Source organism: Micropterus salmoides, unplaced genomic scaffold (genome assembly GCF_014851395.1).
Source record: "Micropterus salmoides isolate LMB-PRFRI ecotype aquatic unplaced genomic scaffold, ASM1485139v1 Ms_hic_scaffold_5, whole genome shotgun sequence".
Lineage (NCBI taxonomy): Eukaryota > Metazoa > Chordata > Actinopteri > Centrarchiformes > Centrarchidae > Micropterus > Micropterus salmoides.
In genome coordinates this window covers 21,325,148-21,343,435 of record NW_024044237.1, presented here as the reverse complement: position 1 = coordinate 21,343,435, position 18,288 = coordinate 21,325,148, and the positions used below count along the sequence as shown (strand labels likewise).

At 39.7% G+C, this 18,288-nt stretch overlaps 1 protein-coding gene across 1 annotated transcript; it reads left to right on the top strand.

Annotated features, from left to right (window-relative positions):
• The first annotated feature begins 1,324 nt into the window (after window positions 1–1,324).
• Window positions 1,325–15,889, top strand: LOC119888419 (high-affinity choline transporter 1-like). The gene is made up of 11 exons (XM_038698973.1): window positions 1,325–1,647; window positions 2,513–2,626; window positions 3,896–4,051; window positions 4,595–4,743; window positions 4,995–5,138; window positions 8,493–8,646; window positions 8,728–8,945; window positions 9,024–9,556; window positions 14,405–14,434; window positions 15,376–15,554; window positions 15,735–15,889. The coding sequence occupies exons 1-11, from the start codon at window positions 1,464–1,466 to the stop codon at window positions 15,887–15,889; spliced, it is 2,016 nt and encodes a 671-aa protein (XP_038554901.1). The 5' UTR covers window positions 1,325–1,463.
• Window positions 15,890–18,288: the final 2,399 nt, after the last annotated feature.

Sequence of the window (18,288 nt, the reverse complement as noted above, 5' to 3'; positions counted from 1 at the left end):
GGCATTAAAATAATTTGTTGGTCAATCAAACCTATGTATGGTAAACAGAAAAACTGCTATCTATTTAAAAACATTACATGCCTGGGGCACAGTCAGTACACACACACCTGCACACACACACAGTAGCAGGCTCTCTTCCAGTCCCCAGCACAAGCGCTGCACAGCTTTTTGCTTTGTAAATACTGTATGTATACAACTAAGTATCTGCACTAAAAAAAATAATTTAGAGGGACGTTAATACAATTTCTGTCCACTGAAATTCAATTTAATGACATTTCACCAGAGATACCATAATATTACACCCCTTCAAAATAAAAAATACTAAAACTGCACATTTCTATAGAAAGCTTAAATTTCTGGTAAGCTAAGTTATTTATCTTAATGCAGCCCTAACATAAAAGTGCATAAAAAAACTGTATCTAACACTAAAACACACCTATCAGGCTAGCAGGGGGCAAAGTCAGTAACATTACACGCACACACACGCACAGTCTCTCACAGTTTCTACTCACCAAAAGCAATGGCAAAACTTAGACACACATTAGCATCCCCCTATAGATCTATAGAAAAGGGAAGTATCTGGGTAAAGGGTGTAATTAAAATACCTTCATTATACGGAAGAAGAAGAACAATCCGTTTTGTTTGGACCCACACTGTTTCTTCCTCAGGGCGTGGCAGGAAAGAGATGTCAACCTGACTGGAAAGTCGAGTTTCATTTTATATAGACAATTAAAGGTGTGGAAGCCAAATTACACCAACATATCACACATTAAACATATCACTAGCAGGCTGTGTGGAAAGATAATTTAATAGTCACGGTAATAATTATTACGATAGCAATAAAGATAATAATAATAATAATCTCCATAACATCAGCAACACTAAAAGCACTACACTTGTTTCCTCATTAAGACCTGGATGCACAAAGCATTAAATTTAGTCCAAGAAGCTCTCTCTCTAAAGTTATTTACTGAGACGGTCACCATCTCTGATAGGCTGCTCTACATCCTCAATACCCTATGCTTTCCATTTCCTCGACTGATCTCTTTCACCCCAGGCTGAGAGCCATGCCTTTATTTAAAATTTTGAATGTTTGTGAAGCCACTAAGTTGCTTATTTTGTGGTGTGGTATTTCTAGTATAACCACTTTCTAACAGCATAGTTAATTTACAAGTAAACCTACAAATGACACTTACAACACTTCAGTAAGCAGTACAAAGGCCTAAATAATGATAATAAAGCGCTTATGTTGTGTAATAAAACTCCTGCTAAATATAGATTGACTCTGAGTGTTTTTATTGTTATATTTTTTCTCCTCAGTTGGTTTAATTAGTGTGAAGCTACACCATCTATGTCTCTAACTGGAATCCTGTCCTGCTTGTTTCAACACATATTTATGTGTTAAGAGAAGCAGTGGGAGCCTCAGTCAGTAAGTCAGTCAGTCAGTCAGTGAGTCGTGCAAGATGAGCCTGAACATCCCAGGATTGCTGGTGATGGTACTCTTCTACCTGCTGGTGCTGGCCACTGGCATTTGGGCTTCCATGAAGTCCAAGCAGGCACCGAAGAGCAGCCAGACAGACCTGACAGAGACCACTCTGCTGGGCAACAGGGGGATCAGCCTGGTGGTGGGAGTCTTCACCATGACAGGTGAGTGTGGGCCGAGGAGGTGGAAATTAAAGATATTGTCGCATTTTTGCACCTTTGAATTTCACTGTGATGCAAGTTTAAGTTTATTTATAGATATTGCAGAGTTTATGATGTCTCACAAAGTAAAGGAGACAACTTTGCAGTGAGTCTAACATTGCAAATCTACGTTATGTTACAACATTAGAGCACCTGTTTAACTGCATTTCAGCAACTAGATGAAAGACATCTTCGCACCGTTATGCGAAAACCTTCTAGAAGTCTATGTAATTACCATTGTTTGATATGTTATCTGAGCATTTTGTTTAATTAAATAGACTAGCTTTATACCTAATATTCGCAAGCTTTAACTTGTAGCTCTCACTATCTTTTGTTGTCCCATAACAATCCTTTTGTTAATGCGTGCCCTTCCATGCTTAAATACAATTTGCAAAAAATAGACCCTCCACTGTGAAAATAAAATATCCTTTAAATGTTACTTTCCATCTATACTGAACCCAACAGTGATCTTATTAGACTTACTTGTTTGAATTTCTTATTTCTTTAGTAGATAATCATTGAAGATATTCAATTGTTGACATAGTTTGATGTGGTGTTTCAAATGTGCAATAAGATTATGATAAATTAAGGCAGTGTATAAAAGTGTATAAAATACAACATTGAATTGTTCAATGGCATAGAATATATATATATAATATATATATATATATATATATATATATATATACATGTTTTTTTTTTTTTTTTTTTGTTTTGTGGACATGTTGTATTTCTCACAGGTTAGTTTAGCCTAAACAGAGGGTTAAAATGTGATGGTCTATATACTGCTGCTAATCATTTTATATATATATATACATGCTTCCTACAGCTACATTTGTTGGAGGGGGCTTCGTCGTTGGTATGTCAGAGGCCGTGTACAATCCAACTATGGGACTGATCTGGGCTGTTATGCCCGTTACATCAGCCATGTCTTTTGTTGTCGGTAAGCATTATAATAATGACACCATATGTATGTTTATGTGTACGTGTTTGCCCCTCAATTTGATATTTAATATAACATTTTTTCCAGTAGTGATATAATCCTAAGGTGCAGATGTGACATTGTACTGTCTGTCAGGGTGTCACAGCTGGCAAAAAGAATTTGGGTTTCTTATTGCTAGATGTGGTCGAGACTGGGCAGACAGATCTGTCATGTATTTGCACAAGACCATTTTGGATATTCATCACAGATTTTACACATAAACAGCTGTTTAGTGGCCTTGAGAACTACTACTGCATATGTGGAAAAAGGTTGTATACAGTGATGGAAATGGTTTTACTAGGGGAAACATACAAAAGTTACTTAAAATTAGAAAGACTACTGAGATCTATTGATTATTTTCTTGATGATGCTGCCTATTCAGCTTCCAAAAACATGTTCTCCTACCATATTCTGCCCTTCTGCTGTCATGTCGTCTCCTGTCTTCTCCAGCTTTCTTCTCATGTCCACTACATTGTTTCCTCTCCTGTCCAACAACAACAATAATCACATGAATGATTAATAACTATAAATTCACTACAGGATTAGAATTGAATATTTTAAATCTAACTTAATCTTGTTTCTAGAGCAAAGTTACTATATAGACTCTCTGCTCTGTTGAACACTGACTTTCCTCCGTCTGTGTGTGTGTTTGAGTTAAACTCCGACACAGACAGCAACATTTCTATTATCAGTTATAAAAACCTTAAAACAATTTCCAACACTGGTTGTATAAGGACTTTTGTGGCTAAACTGTCCGTCGTGAGTGACGGTGTTAGCCTAAATGATTAAGTTACTTTTGCAGAGATGGTATGGGCCCGGGGCAGCCTGTCAGCTGAGAACAGGAGGCTGTTTGGACAGAGTGGTGCATGCTGCATCCACAATTATTGGATGTGAGCTCCAACCTCTAGCGCCAATCTCTCCAGATGTAAAGATTACAAAAGAAAGACCTTGAAGTTCTAAAGGACCCCTCGACATGCAGCAAATGGGGCCAGGCCAGATTCAAACCCAGACTTTGGTTCCCTCATTATGTGCGTTAATGGGGGAGTGGTTTTACTATTTTTGTCTATTTTTGTATTTTGATTGCCTCACTAAGATAAATTCCAATCAATCATGTTAATATGGCATTGAGTCCTGATCTTGAATCAGTACTAAATCGTCTCTTTTAAACAGACAAAATGCAGGAATACATACTCACAAATCTGCCTACCTTTGTGTGATTCACTTGTTAAGGTGGACTTTTCTTCGCTAAGAGAATGAGAGACAGAAAATATGTGACAATGATGGACCCTTTCCAGATCAAGTATGGAAATGTAATAAGTGGAGTTCTATCTGTGGCACTGCTGATATCTGACATCATCTGGGTCACAGGAACTCTAATTGGTTTAGGTAAGTGACACTGATGTCAGTTTTCTCTAAAAGTCTTAACTCATTTTGTCAATAATACAATTATACATCCTACCATTTTTTATTTATATAAATGAATATACATGATTTCCAGGATATTGTCATTCTTTTGATCAGAAGGACGTTATTAAACGTGCCTTTAACTTGCTACTAACAAACACTGCTGTTATTATGAACCATTGGAATTTCCAGGAAAGAAACAAGTATCTTGTATTTGGGCCAGTATTATAAATTTAAATAAATAAATTTATTCATTTAGCTGACGCTTTTATCCATAGTGACTTACAATTGCTATACATGTCAGAGGTCACACGCCTCTGGAGCAACTAGGGGTTAAGTGTCTTGCTCAGGGACACAATGGTGGATGGGTCACAGTGGGGGACTGAATCCAGGTCTCTCACACCAAAGGCATGTGTGTCTTATCCATTGCGCCATCACCCCCCTATATCATGCTAAACAGAAATTGTGTTAAATGTATTAAATTTGTATATGAATCTGCATTTATGTGATTATGTACCTATATAGGTGCAACAATGAGTGTGATCCTGGATATTTCCTACACTCTCTGCATTTGGATCTCTGCCACAGTAGCCATTATCTACACACTGCTGGGAGGCCTCTACTCTGTGGCCTACACAGACGTCATACAGTTAACCCTCATTTTTGTTAGTTTGGTGAGTTCCTTGCATAGGAAATCCTTTCTTCCATAGGCCCTTAAGGGACAAAATATCTTATTTCATATTATTTCTTATGAAAAGCCTATGGTACTTCCCTCCTATCCTGCCATGCCTCTACTCTTCTGCTCATCAAACAAGTATATCAGCATGGATGGTCTGAAACTGAACAATCATAACACTACCTTACTTTATCAAGGGAATATGCATTCTTTAAAATGTTTGTCTGTGGCTCATTGTCTTTTCTACAGTGGCTATCTGTCCCCTTCGTCCTGATGAACCCCCATTCAGCTGACATCACCAAGACCGCTTACAACTTTACCTACCAGGCTCCCTGGATTGGTTCAGTGAAGAAAGAAAGAGCGTGGGTGTGGATTGATAATTTCTTATTATTGGTAAGGACTACATTCAGTAATTTTGTACTATAGGAATAGGTTGAATGAATAGGCAGTAGTTTGCAATGCAATTAGGCCTTTTCCTTAGAAGAAATATTTACAGCTTTGAGCATCCTGGCTCACAGTCACACAGCTTACTGGGACACTTGAATATAACACAGCCATTGTTAAGGTTAAGGCGCTAAAGGTATGGTCACATTTCTGGTGCAGGGTATGAACAAATATTGATCAGAGAACTATAAACAGTGTATGAGAGCAATACTACAGTTTGTAGTTTGGTAGTGTGATACAATACTAAAAATTGTGATAAAAGTGTTAGCAGATATTTTGAAATTGGAAAAGGAGTTTCAACAATCAAGGTCTAAAGAAGTACACCATTTATTGGTAAATATAAAGCTTAGATATAATACTTTGCAAAACATTCTGAGAAGCAGGGGCAAAGGTACTATGAGAGGGCGCACAAAATTCTGTCTTGGCAATTGAGAAAAGAAGAGAGCTCTAGGACGATCAACTCAATCCAAACTGAAACAGGTTCTGTATCATATAACCCAACAGAAATTAACGATGCATTCGAACAGTTTTACACACATTTGTACACATCAGAACTACCGGAAAATCTTGTTAACACTGATGAATTTTTGTCCATGATTGAACTGCCCAAACTTGGCCAGGAAGATCAAAATAGTCTTGATCTGCCATTTACCCAAAAAGAAACTGAAAAAAGACAACGATATGAACGATCAACACTGTTCCTGTAAAGCTGGGTAGGCCTCTGTTCATTATTACAATCATTAAAAAGCAGTACAGTAGGGCTTTATTACATTCCATTGAGTAGGAAGTTAGCTAGCGTTAGCTAACTAACATTAACGTTACATTAGGAATGATCCACAGCCGACAATTTTCTGGATTTATTTTAGGTTTTGCCCCAGGAACAGCGTTTGACCATATCTTAGAAAAATACAGCCAAAAAAAGCTAGAAAATGACTCTTTTTACATTAGAGTCAATGGAGCGCATCCACAAAGTGTCCGACTTCAGTTAGCGAGTCCTATACTGCACTGTGATTGGCTAGCTTTGTATTTGGGGAGTGTTTTAGCGAAGGGTCCATTGTAAAGTACCCTGGATATCCATGGGAAAGCTAACATGGGACTATGGCTCAGGGGGACTTCAATTACCAAATTTTAAAATCTACCACTTGGCAGCTCAAATGAGGTTCATCTCATCCATTATTGAGGGAGACGCCCCTTCCTGGACAAAAATCGGACTGCACCCCATGAAAGAAAAGGTCTGCAGTGACTTCATTTACAAACATAATTCTGGAACTGTACACAGGAGGACGGATAACCCTATATTGAGGCATCTGATAAAAAGTTGGTATGAGGTTCCCAAAAGTCTTGGATTGAAGGTAGGACTGTCACCTAAAACACCTTTAAAGCAAAATAAGCTTATACCAATGACTCGTGATAATAAGATTCTGGATATATGGCATCATAGGAGAACACTTGGAGAATTGCTTTGACAAGGGACTTTTCATGTCATTTGAGCACCTGAAGAGGAAATATAACCTGTCCAATCAAACCTTTTATTGTTATCTCCAACTAAGATCCTTTCTGAGAGCTAATTTAGGTCCTGAAATGACTCTGCGTCATGAATTGTTGTTGAAAGATTTCTTTATGATGGGAACACATACAAATTTATTTCCAAAATGTATTGCCTGTTGATGAATGAGGGCCCAAAACCATGTGTGCATAAATCTAGAATGAAATGGGAGTCAGATCTCAATGTTGCAATTGATTAACAGCTTTGGACAGAATTATGTCACAACAGCCTGTCAACTATTATCAGTGCCCGATACAGATTGATTAACTATAATATTCTACATCAACTATACGTTTCCCCAGAAAAATTACACTCAATCAAATCTAACCTGTCAGAAATGTGCTTCAGATGTAATATTGAAGTTGGCTCCTTTTTGCACTGTACCTGGCTGTGTATGAAAGTTTTTGGCATGATATCAGCTCCACTCTAACCAGGATCACAGGAGGTAATGTTCCTGTGGACCCTGAACTTTGTTTATTGGGAACTTTACAAGTATTCCCATTCTCTAAACAATCAGAATCAGAATCAGAAATACTTTATTGATCCCCGAGGGGAAATTCTTTTGTCACAATTGCACACTTGTCAAAGATAGATAGATAAAGAGAATATAAATATAATAGTATAAATATAAAATATAAATGCACAACTCAAATTCATTGAAATTGCTCTATGTGTGGCTAAGAAGTGCATTGCAGTGTCATGGAAATCTGGCTCCCTTCTTCTTATTGACAGGTGGTCTGTTGAGATGAATAGCTGTATTCCCCTAGAAAAAATCACTTATTGTCTCAGGAAACGATATAACACCTTTTTGAAAATTTGGCAGCCATATTTAGACCACATCGGTATATCCCATACTCCAAGCACTTAATGTCGTTTGTATTGACCCAGCACACTGACCTTTTTTTTTGTTTGTTTGTTTCTTTTTGGGGGAGGGGGGGTAAAGTAAAATGTTTTACCTTTTGTTATGTCTCTATACCGTTTGTATACTGACCTGTTTGTATGCATTATGTATATAAAACTGAAAAATAAAATATTTAAAAAATAACAAAGTGTTTCTATCGAGCAACCTAGCACATCCACTCAGTCAAAGTTGAACAAAGGTGAAATCTGACCTGCCAGTCCCCCGGAGCTGGCTGGAGGTTGTAACAAAAACGGAACGTGCTTGAATTCGTCTCTCTGACGGGCTTCAATCAAAGTGAATGAGAAACAGAGTGAATATTCATAGCACAGATGTGTAATGTTACTATCTTTTGTGTCTTAATGTCAATTGTAAAAACAGCCTATCATGGGATCAATAAGAAAACTTTACCCTTGGGCATCCTAAATCTAGGGGTTTGTGACGCTGATGTAATTTCCCCCGTTCAAGTCCAGCTGAGGGACCTCCTCACTCTTCACTCACTCTGCAACCCTCACTTTCCATCACGTCTCTGCTTTTGCTATCAAAATGAATGATGTTATATATTTAATGTACTATTACTTTTAAATTAGTAAAGGTGACACAAGACTAGATTATGCTATGCAAATCATGGCTGCTGGTAAATTTTGTCTACCAAAATGTAAGCCGGAAGGTGAACTGGTAAAGCAATCTTGTCACAGTGTGCAAAACCTAGGGAGAAGGAGGACATTAAATCAACTGCATTTCCCTGTTATTTATTGTGTGACGTGAAATTCCACTGATTTTGGTCGCACGGCCACTAAAAAATGAAGTGACTCAAGCAAGAATAACTTCCATTGTGGTCAATGATGTTTTTCCTAAGGCTCTTAGTAACCTGGGATATCAGGACTTCCACCAGAGGACCCTGTCAGCCTGCTCTGGAGCCACAGCCAGGATCACCTGCTTTATTGCAGCTCTTCTCATCTTCATACTCGGAATCCCATCTGTGTTGATCGGAGCAGTCGCAGCATCAACAGGTACGGAAAAATAATTAAATAGAAAACAATAGTGAGAACTTGATAATTTATGTTATGTGTTGTTAACATGCTTGGTGTCAGACTGGAACGTGACTACATTTGGCTCCCCGTCCCCATACGAGCGTGGAGATGCCAGTCAGATTCTGCCCATTGCTCTGCAGAATCTCACCCCAAACTACATCTCCATCATCGGTATCGGAGCTATAGCTGCTGCCGTCATGTCATCAACAGACTCGGCTCTGTTGTCAGCCGCCTCCATCTTCACATCCAATATCTACAAGAAGATCCTGAGGACCAAGGTAAGAGGATACCGGAGGGGAGGAATAAAGTGGTAATTTTTTTTCTGTGTCAGCATCCAGTCTTTTTTTCCCCTGCAGGCATCAGATCGGGAGCTTCAGTGGGTGATACGTGTGACAGTGGTGTTGGCGGGCTTGGCTGGCACATCGCTCACCTTCCTACACAACAGTATCATGTTTTTCTGGATCCTGGGCTCAGACATAACCTATAGCATTATGTTCCCTCAGCTCGTCTGTGTCCTCTTCTTTAACATCTGTAATGGCTACGGCTCCATCATGGGATTACTAGTCGGACTGTTGTTGAGACTGCTGAGTGGTGAGCCAATGCTAGGCTTGCCTATTGTTCTTCACCTCCCAGGTTGCACTCTTGAGGAGGGAGTATATGTCCAGCGTGCTCCTGTTAGGACCATCTGTGTGTTGTCCACCATCTTTGCCACTTTGATATTCTCCTACGTGGTTTCGCTGCTCTTCAATAAAGAACTGATCCCTGAGAGTTGGGACGTATTTAAAGTAAAAACCCATAAACCACCACAGGAACAAATATTAATGAGTAATGGCACCACCACAAAAGACGAGGAGGAGAACCTTGAAGTTCAGAATGGGACTGAGTTAATGTTGACCAGAGAAATGACTTAATGGGATGCTAACATGTTTTGTATGGAGCTATAATTATCATGTCTCTTGTTTGTATACCAAATACTTTGCTTTGACAGTCCTGGAAAGTATATTTGCTGAAGTACTGTAGTTAAGTACAATGTTGAGGTACTTGAATATACTTGAGTTTTCCCATTTTTTTTTTTTTTTACTTAATAGTTCTTCTCCCCTTTATTTCAGAGTTACTAGTTACTTTTGCACATTCAATCAAATTAGTGAAATTACAAAAGATAACAGATACATTTATTACGTATTGTTATGGGTTAAGATAAGACTTTATTGATCCCTGCAAGCTCCCCAGCAGTATATAGATTAATCAAAATCAGCCCCAACTTTTACCCTCTGCAACATGAAGTGACAAAAACATTGATGAATGAGTAATTCTAATCCAATTCAACAAAATTCCTTTGTTTTTGCTGTTCGCTGAAGACATTTGGGTATAAGATCAAAAGATGTGTATGAGACAATAGTTCAGAATTTCAGCTTTTATTTCCTGGTTTTAACATCTAGATGTGTTAAACAACTTAGGACATATCACCATCTGTATTAGACCACAGCATTCTTAGGTGAGCAAAAGTATTGGAACAAATAATCTTAAAGTAAATAACATTTAATATTTGGTGGCATAACCCTTGCTTGCAATAACTGCCTCAAGGCTGCGACCCATCGACATCACCAAACTGTTGCATTCTTCATTTGTGATGCTATTCCAGGCTTTTACCGCAGCTTCTTTTAGTTCTTGTTTGTTTCGGGGTGTTTCTCCCTTCAGTCTCCTCTTAAGGAGGTGAAATGCAGCTCTATTGGGTTAAGGTCAGGTGATTGACTTGGCCAGTCTAAAACCTTCCACTTTTTCCCCCCCGATGAAGTCCATTGTTTTGTTGGCAGTGTGCTTTGGGTCATTGTCCTGCTGCATGATAAACTTCCTCCTGATTAGTTTCAATGCATTTCTCCTTAAATTGGCAGACAAAATGTTTCTGTCCACTTCTGAATGGATTCTGCTGCCACCATCATCAGTTACATCATCAATAAATATTAATGAGCCTGTTCCAGAAGCAGCCATGCACGCCCAAGCCATGACTTTACCTCCACCATGCTTCACAGATGAGCTTGTACGCTTCAGATCATAAGCAGTTCCTTTCTTTCTCCACACTTTGGCCTTTCCATCACTTTGCTAGAGATTAATTTTGGTCTCATCAGTCCACAAGATTTTGTTCCAGAACTTTTGCAGCTCATCTCTGTACTTCTTGCAAATTTCCATCTGGCCTTCCGATTCTTCCTGCTGATGAGTGGTTTGCATCTTGCAGTGTGGCCTCTATATTTCTGCTCTCTGAGTCTTCTTGGAACAGTGGATTGTGATACCTTCACCCCTGCACTGTAGCGCTTGTTGGTGATGTCACTTACTGATGTTTTGGGGGTTTTCTTCACAGCTCTCTATTTCTTTCACCAACTACTGTTGTTTTCCTTGGCCGACCTGTTCAACGTCTGTTGCTCAGTACACCAGTAGTTTCTTTCTTTTTGAGGGCATTCCAAATTGTTGTACTTGCTATGCCCAATGTTGCTCACTTGAAAAATGGGTGGATTCAAACAAAGGGTGGTATGTCCTGAGTTGTTTAACACACATAGATGTGAATACCACGACATGAGAGCTGAAATTCTGAACTCTCATACTCATCTTTTGATCTTAAACCCACTTGTCTTCAGTGAACAACAAAAACTTAGGAATTTGCCTTACCGTTCCAATACTTTTGGAAGGGGCTGTATGTTATGGCAGAAAATTGTGTCCTCTTACATTTAATCTGTTATGTATGATCTTTTAATATTATCATTATTATTACTTATTATTATTCTTATAGATATGTATTGTGTTTTTATCCTTAACCTTTCCTCTCCCATACTCCTTATGTTGGTCTGTCCACATTTACTACTACTTACTCGGGGCCAGACGCCCGATGCCGCAGGTCTCTGGACCAGCTGTATATGTGTTTTAGTACTTCTCTGTTTATTCTCTTTTGTTAAATAAATTCTTCAAAGACAACGGTTGGTTGTTACTCAATTATTTGCTCAACCCCTCACCAGGAATAAAATTTCCACGACAATTTTGGCACCCGAGATGGGACACGAGGGATTCGGATTCTTTTGAAGTACAGAGGCCGGCTTAAAATCCTCCCTGTAGGGAGAAGCTGTGTTCAGCGGAGCCCTGATCTTCGCTCCGTTCCAGAAAGAAAAGGAAAAGAACTTACATGGTGAGAAATATAAAAAGAGTGAGATTGAACAGAGTGAAGGAAGTGGTCTTATATCTCGTGCCTGAATGATTTGCAGGACCCTCTATCTGCTTGTAAACTGACAAGTGGGACTGGATCAGGGGCTCGCGGACAGATGTGTCCTGGTTTTCTCTGTGGTGTCGAAGGGGTTTTTGGGGTTTCCAGCTGATAAGTTAGGTTTGCAGCGGGTAGCCTCAGACTTAACCGAACTCAGTGGACCCAAATATTGCTATGGACCCGAGTACAGACTAGCTAGAGAGAGTAGACTATGGCAAGAGTCAGAGTAAAGTGAAGACTGAGTCTGATTCCACTCCCAGATTACCTTCACCAGTTGTTTCACCAGAAATTGATGACTAAAATATTAGACATTAATGGGGCAATTTGATAAGTGGGTTGAAATGGGTTTCCTGCAAAATGGAAGCTTAAGCTATTGAACCAGCTTAAGACATGTTTGGAGAGAAAGGAGAGCAGAAATGCAATAGAGCGTGCAGTCCTGTCCAGAGTAAAGTAAATAAAAATTATGCAATTCAGATGGGTAGGCTAGAAGAAGACAAGATTTGAGGCTAAGGAAAGCTCAGAACTGAAAACTGATTAGCCTATTGATGACTGATGAAAGAAATCACAAGAACAAATCAACTGATTATTTCTTCTTTAACCGAGGTACAAGTCACGGAATCCATTCCGGTTGATCCAGTCCTGGACTCCGCTCCTCCTCCTCCTACATGCTCCAGTCCCAGATCAAGTCCAGTAAGAAGAGCATGCCATGGGTAAAGCTGCTGCTAAAATCTGACTGGGCAGCAAGAAGAGAGATGCGAAACAAAAAAATTAAACATCCACTGATGCTCCACAGAAGGAAATGTGCTCCGGTCCAGTAAAAGTCAGATAAAGAGACATTGGTTCTCCCTCCAGTTACCCAGAGAAGGAAATACCAGGGAAAAGAGGATATACTGACATTTAGGACATTGTGCTCCACAGACACAGCTGGAGCAGTTTAGATAAGGTTCTCAAAAGTACGGCCCATAACGACTAAGATAAACACAGCGATGAGAAAAAAAATCAGATCAAGATGGACTTCCTCAAGATCAGCATAAAGATAAGATGTTCCTTTCTTTATCACCATCATTAGCATCATATGTCACTCCAGCCAGACAAGAAGGAAAGTAGTCTGAAGTATGCTGAGTACAGCAAAGGACAGTCCAGAATTACCACTGGACTAAGTTCTGCCTGCATGATTCAGGCCAGCAGCTGAACAGCAAGAACAGACCGAATCATTTAGGACTCTCCGCATGACCATCACCTTAGGACTACAGTGGTCTGAAACGAGACGCAATGCGACCCTGAAAGTTCTGAGTTTGATTATTCCAGAAACTACTACTGGAGTAAGGAAAAGTTGTATTTCACAGCATGGAAGACAGACAGCACGAAAGAGCATGCTTAACATACAAAAGATCAACACGAAAACAACTGTCAAAAGAAAATGATTGGTGCTGTCAAGCCATCCTGGTACGAAGAAACAGGCAGTACGGGGCAAAGTAAAGGGCAAAAGGTGACATTGGAAAAGAGATGTTGCACAATTTCTAAAACAGACTGGCAAGAAAAAAAAAGAAAACAAATGGACTGAGCTGAAGGGGGAGGAACGGACCCTAGTGACAGGATACAGCCAAAAAACACACTGGGTGAGTTACAACCTCTCACAGATAAAGTAAAAAAACACATTGAAACTAAAAATGTATACCATATTAAGATCTTAGTAAGTAATGCTAAACTTGAACATTCTGTGTTTGTAATGAATACTGAGCACAAAGGGGTTGGGAAATTATCAGAGTAACTGTAATTAGGTCAAACCTTGCAGGTGACATGATTGCTACATTGTTTGTTTAAAACTGCCCAAGAAGAGAGGCAAATGTTGTATATATGGTACTATGTGGTGTGTGATATTCAGATTATGATGAAACATGACAAAACACTCATTTCGTTAATCAGAGCACTGGGGAGAGAGGGTGACCTCTAACGCAAACACACACACATGCACACAGACTTTCGAATGCATTCCACTGCACAGTAATCTACACAGTTCAGGTGGACAGATGAGATTACAGATTAATTGTGGACAAATAATTTAGGGACAGTTAAAGAGAGATAGACAGAGAAAAATGAGAGAATAAATTTTTCTATTTATTGCAAAATATTATCTGGACGCATGGAGCTGCTGCTGTTGTGTTGTTTCTGTCTCTTTTTCTAAGTTGAGCTGTCTCAAAGGGTAGTGACATGGGTAAATCAAGTGATTTGGAGCTGGAAGGAAGGGAGGAGATGGGATTCTTACCCGGAGTCGGCTGACTGACGAGTGCCCAGTGGTGGTATCCGAGAACTGGGACAGCAATGGTGGTGACATAAACAAGTCTGTTTTGACACACATTGTTGGGGTTCTGAGTACCGATGAACTAGTTCCAATAAAATCTTTTCCATACACCATGGGTAGACAAGTGACGTCATGTCTGAGGTGCTAACTGAATGAGAGTTTATAGCTATAGGTTTCACAAAGTCAAGTTTGATTTGGAATCAAGAATCGCTTAAAAGGTATAAAAGATGTTTGATTGTTTGTTAATGTTTTGAATTGAAGTGCACAGACTGGTAGAGTTTTATAGACCAACTAGCAGTAAATGGTGCAGTGCATCCGCGAGCACTAGGTCTCAAATTTTCACACAAACCTGTTATTGATTACATCAAATGCCACATATTTCTCTGTTGGTGATTCGGCAAAGGCCTTGTTAAAAATTTTACATTAACCACGCGGCTGGTCGGTTTCGTTCTGCAGTCCATCACAAGAAGTATACTGAGATGACCATTGTTGGCTAAAGCGGTTAGCTCTCAATGGCCACACACAAGGCTAGTCTGTCTCAATTGCAATTGGAACAGACAGGATAAACCTGGGACATGTGATCACAGTGAGAGTACGTCTCTCCCTCCCACTGCATACAAGCCTTTTCCATCTATTCCAAAACCAATCACCATAAAGATTTTGTAGACAAAGGATCCTAATTGTTAACAAAGGTTAAAAGAGAGATGAATATCTCTCCCATGATTGATGATTTGAACTACAGAGTGACCAACGAGGAATCGATGATGGAATCCAGCTCCACATGGCCGGGGCACCCTTTCCAGTTGCCAGGATGGGAGGGGCTAGGTCTCAGGGGTTCAATGTTGTGTTTGACTGGTATTTCTGTGGTTTTGGTGTTACCTATTCTGTATGTGTTTGACAAACGTCCACCTGCATCCAACTCGACCACAATGATACCTCATAGTCTTAACAAATCAAAGCGAGCAGTAACACCACTGAGCTTCCCCGGGGGGGAACGCCTGGTACCGAGTACTGAATTGTTCTGTGCGTGCCTCTGTAAATTCTAGTTGCTATGCATGCATGACCGGGAAGCTACGCTTTAGGCAGTTGCCACTGCCTTACACAGCCTGAGCGGAACGCTCACATGTAGTTTCCAAATTTAAACCTTTCCCACTCTCAGACACCCGCCAGACCCCGGCTGGGGCTGGGAATGCATGCTCACATGCGACTACAAAGTCGACATGTCCCTGTTAGAAACTTACGCTAAATATCCACTCCTTGCCCACGCAAGCACCGCCACACCAACTCCTCAAAACACCACTGTAGCAACAGACGTCAAATTTAGATGTTTTCACCGAGGTGAGACTCATTCCAAGGTTCACACGGCTGGTCAGTCGTGGGGCATTTCCCTGGTGTGTGCTCACACACCTGGGACTGCAAAGTAGACAACACCTCAGACTGCCACACTGCATACAAGCCTAGCGCTGACATGCTATTACACCAAATCCGTGCCATCCCTGACCTGTACTGGTCCTGTAGGAGTGGCCGGCTGTACCAAACTCAACGCCGGGAGGATGGAGAGGTACATGCGCGAGAGTAGTATTGGCATTGGATGTCCTTATTATGCCATACGAAGCCTCACAGGCAGAAATGCTCCAGCCCAGACTTTTCCTCCATTGATCCTAATGTGTTGATAGAGGCCATCGGGGAGCCCTGAGGGGTCCCAAATGAGTTTAAAGAAAGAAATTAAATCGCGACTGTGTTTGAATCAAGTCTCTGTTGATGTTGGTGTACAATTAACAAAAGATGGAGAATGGTGGATACAATCAACCATCAAAGCTTGGGACTGTTAAATATTGAGATTTTAACATGTGATTGTCCGAAAGACTAATTGAATTCATTTTAAGGAATTAATAAAGACCAAAGTCTTTATTATCAATTTCTTTCCGGTGACAGGACCATTAGATTGGTGAGTAATGCACACACTTGGAAAAGTTTTTATCTGATGGAACCAGCAACAGGTCTCAGACATAAAAGTAGTCCTGCAAAGAAACATTCACACCTGCAGCTTTCGTAGATGTCCCTGTTTTATCCCACAAATGCTATACTCCTTATGTTGGTCTGTCCACATTTACTAGGGTTTAGGTCAGAGCTGTGAGATGGTTTTGGTGTTTTCCCTCTCTTGTTGTTCCTCTCCTTTCATGGAATTTTCATTTAAGGCTGAGAGATGATCTCTGTTCCCCAAAACATAGAAACCTAGACTGTGTAAATGATGATGCATCCTCGGGGGCCAGACGCCCGATGCCGCCTTAGGCGGCAGGTCTCTGGACCAGCTGTATATGTGTTTTAGTACTTCTCTGTTTATTCTCTTTTGTTAAATAAATTCTTCAAAGACAAAGGTTGGTTGTTACTCAATTCTTTGCTCAACCCCTCACCAGGAATATAATTTCCACAACACTGTATACACACACACACACTCACACACACAGTATAGGCCTAGTTTATAATGAATTAACTTCATTCCACAACAATAGAAGAAAGACTAAAAACCTGCTCCAAACTGTGTGTGTGCGAGAGAGAGCTAAATCAGACACACAAGATCTCCTACTTACTGCCATATGATTGCAGCTAAATGTACGTATTTTCTCATGCAACAAACGGATACCCATTGTTGTTTATATATAGTAACTTAATTATCACATTATAATTTACTTATTTATTTTTTATTGTTTATATGTGAATTTGTGCTCTGGCAACATTGCAACTTAAACAACCTAAACATTCATGGCAATGGGCGAGAAAGAAAGAGTGAAATCTCATGGAAACAAGTTTTTGCCACTACATATCAAAGTTTCCTCCTCGCAAGAGAAAGAGGTGCCCAGGCTGGACCCTGATCCTTCTCACAAGAGGTGTTACAATAACTATCACAATAAACTCAGTCGCTGCAGGACACAAAGGACAAAGCTCTGCACACCATCTCAACAACTCCTCATAAAACTATTGAAGGCAATGTTTTGATCTATGAGATCAGATCAAACCATTGCTTTCACAAAGAGTTATTATTTGGAGTCCAATGGTGTGCAGACATTTATTTTGACGGCTTTAGTGACTAGTTACTCTGCAGATTATAAATTAAAAACATATTCAAAAACTAGAGTATGATGTATTTTCACAGATAAAGCCACACAGCAAAATATAAAGTAGTTAGAATTAGCTTTACTTTTCATCTTAAAATTTGAATGTAGGACTTTTGACATACAGAATATCGCTACAGTAAAATTCTGTCCCTCTTTTCCCTTTTAAATTCTTTCATCCAACTATCCACTATATACAACGTGGATGCTACCACTCAGATGACTGGGAAGCCTATCTGTCCCCACAGCAGCCCCACTGTGCATAGCCAGGCAGCCAGTTAAAGAGCTGAAGGTAAGTTTTTGTAGCAGCTTGTATAGTGTAGTGTTTTGGGGTAATATATATATTATCGCAGGAGTCCGGAAGGATAGTTTTGGATAAATAAATAAAAAGTTTCCAGCCAGGGAATAAATGACAAGCTGTGTTTTCCCTGAATTGACTGAAACACGTTTGTGTCAGGTTGCCTTTGGCCTGGATTTAGGATGACATGGTAAAACAAAGCTTTGTAGAAACAAGGGTAGGCTCGCTATCAATACTACACCGACTGAAGGGGTCATAAAAAGACAATTGAGGCTTAAACTGTTCACTGATGACCATGTAAAGATAGTTGTTCCACTTATGGTGATTTCTTACTTTCTTTGTGTTTGTATGTTCTATTTTAGGAGATACTTTAATCTGACAGTGATGATAAATAAAATGCAAATTAATTATTTATGTCAAATTTGATCTAAAATCATCAATCAATAGATGTTACAAGCTATAACCTAGAGTAGCTCAAATTTTAGTAAATGTAGTCAATTTACTTGATCAGTCTGGGACTTTGTGTTGAGTTTTCATGCTTGTCTGTGGTTACTTTCTGTCTTTGGGTGGCTACAATCACAGTAAAGTAGATCAGTACTGAATTAGTGTGGTCTGTTCTTCTTCTGTACTGATTGGGTGACAACAGTTCAAATTTAGTGGC

Bases quoted from the DNA above. Each gene is read 5' to 3' on its own strand.
- LOC119888419 (XM_038698973.1), top strand. From the start codon at position 1,464: ATGAGCCTGAACATCCCAGGATTGCTGGTGATGGTACTCTTCTACCTG. The intron at 5,139-8,492 runs GTAAGGACTACA...GTTTTTCCTAAG, and splicing joins TTGATAATTTCTTATTATTG to GCTCTTAGTAACCTGGGATA. The intron at 14,435-15,375 runs GTATAAAAGATG...TCCCACTCTCAG, and splicing joins AATCAAGAATCGCTTAAAAG to ACACCCGCCAGACCCCGGCT.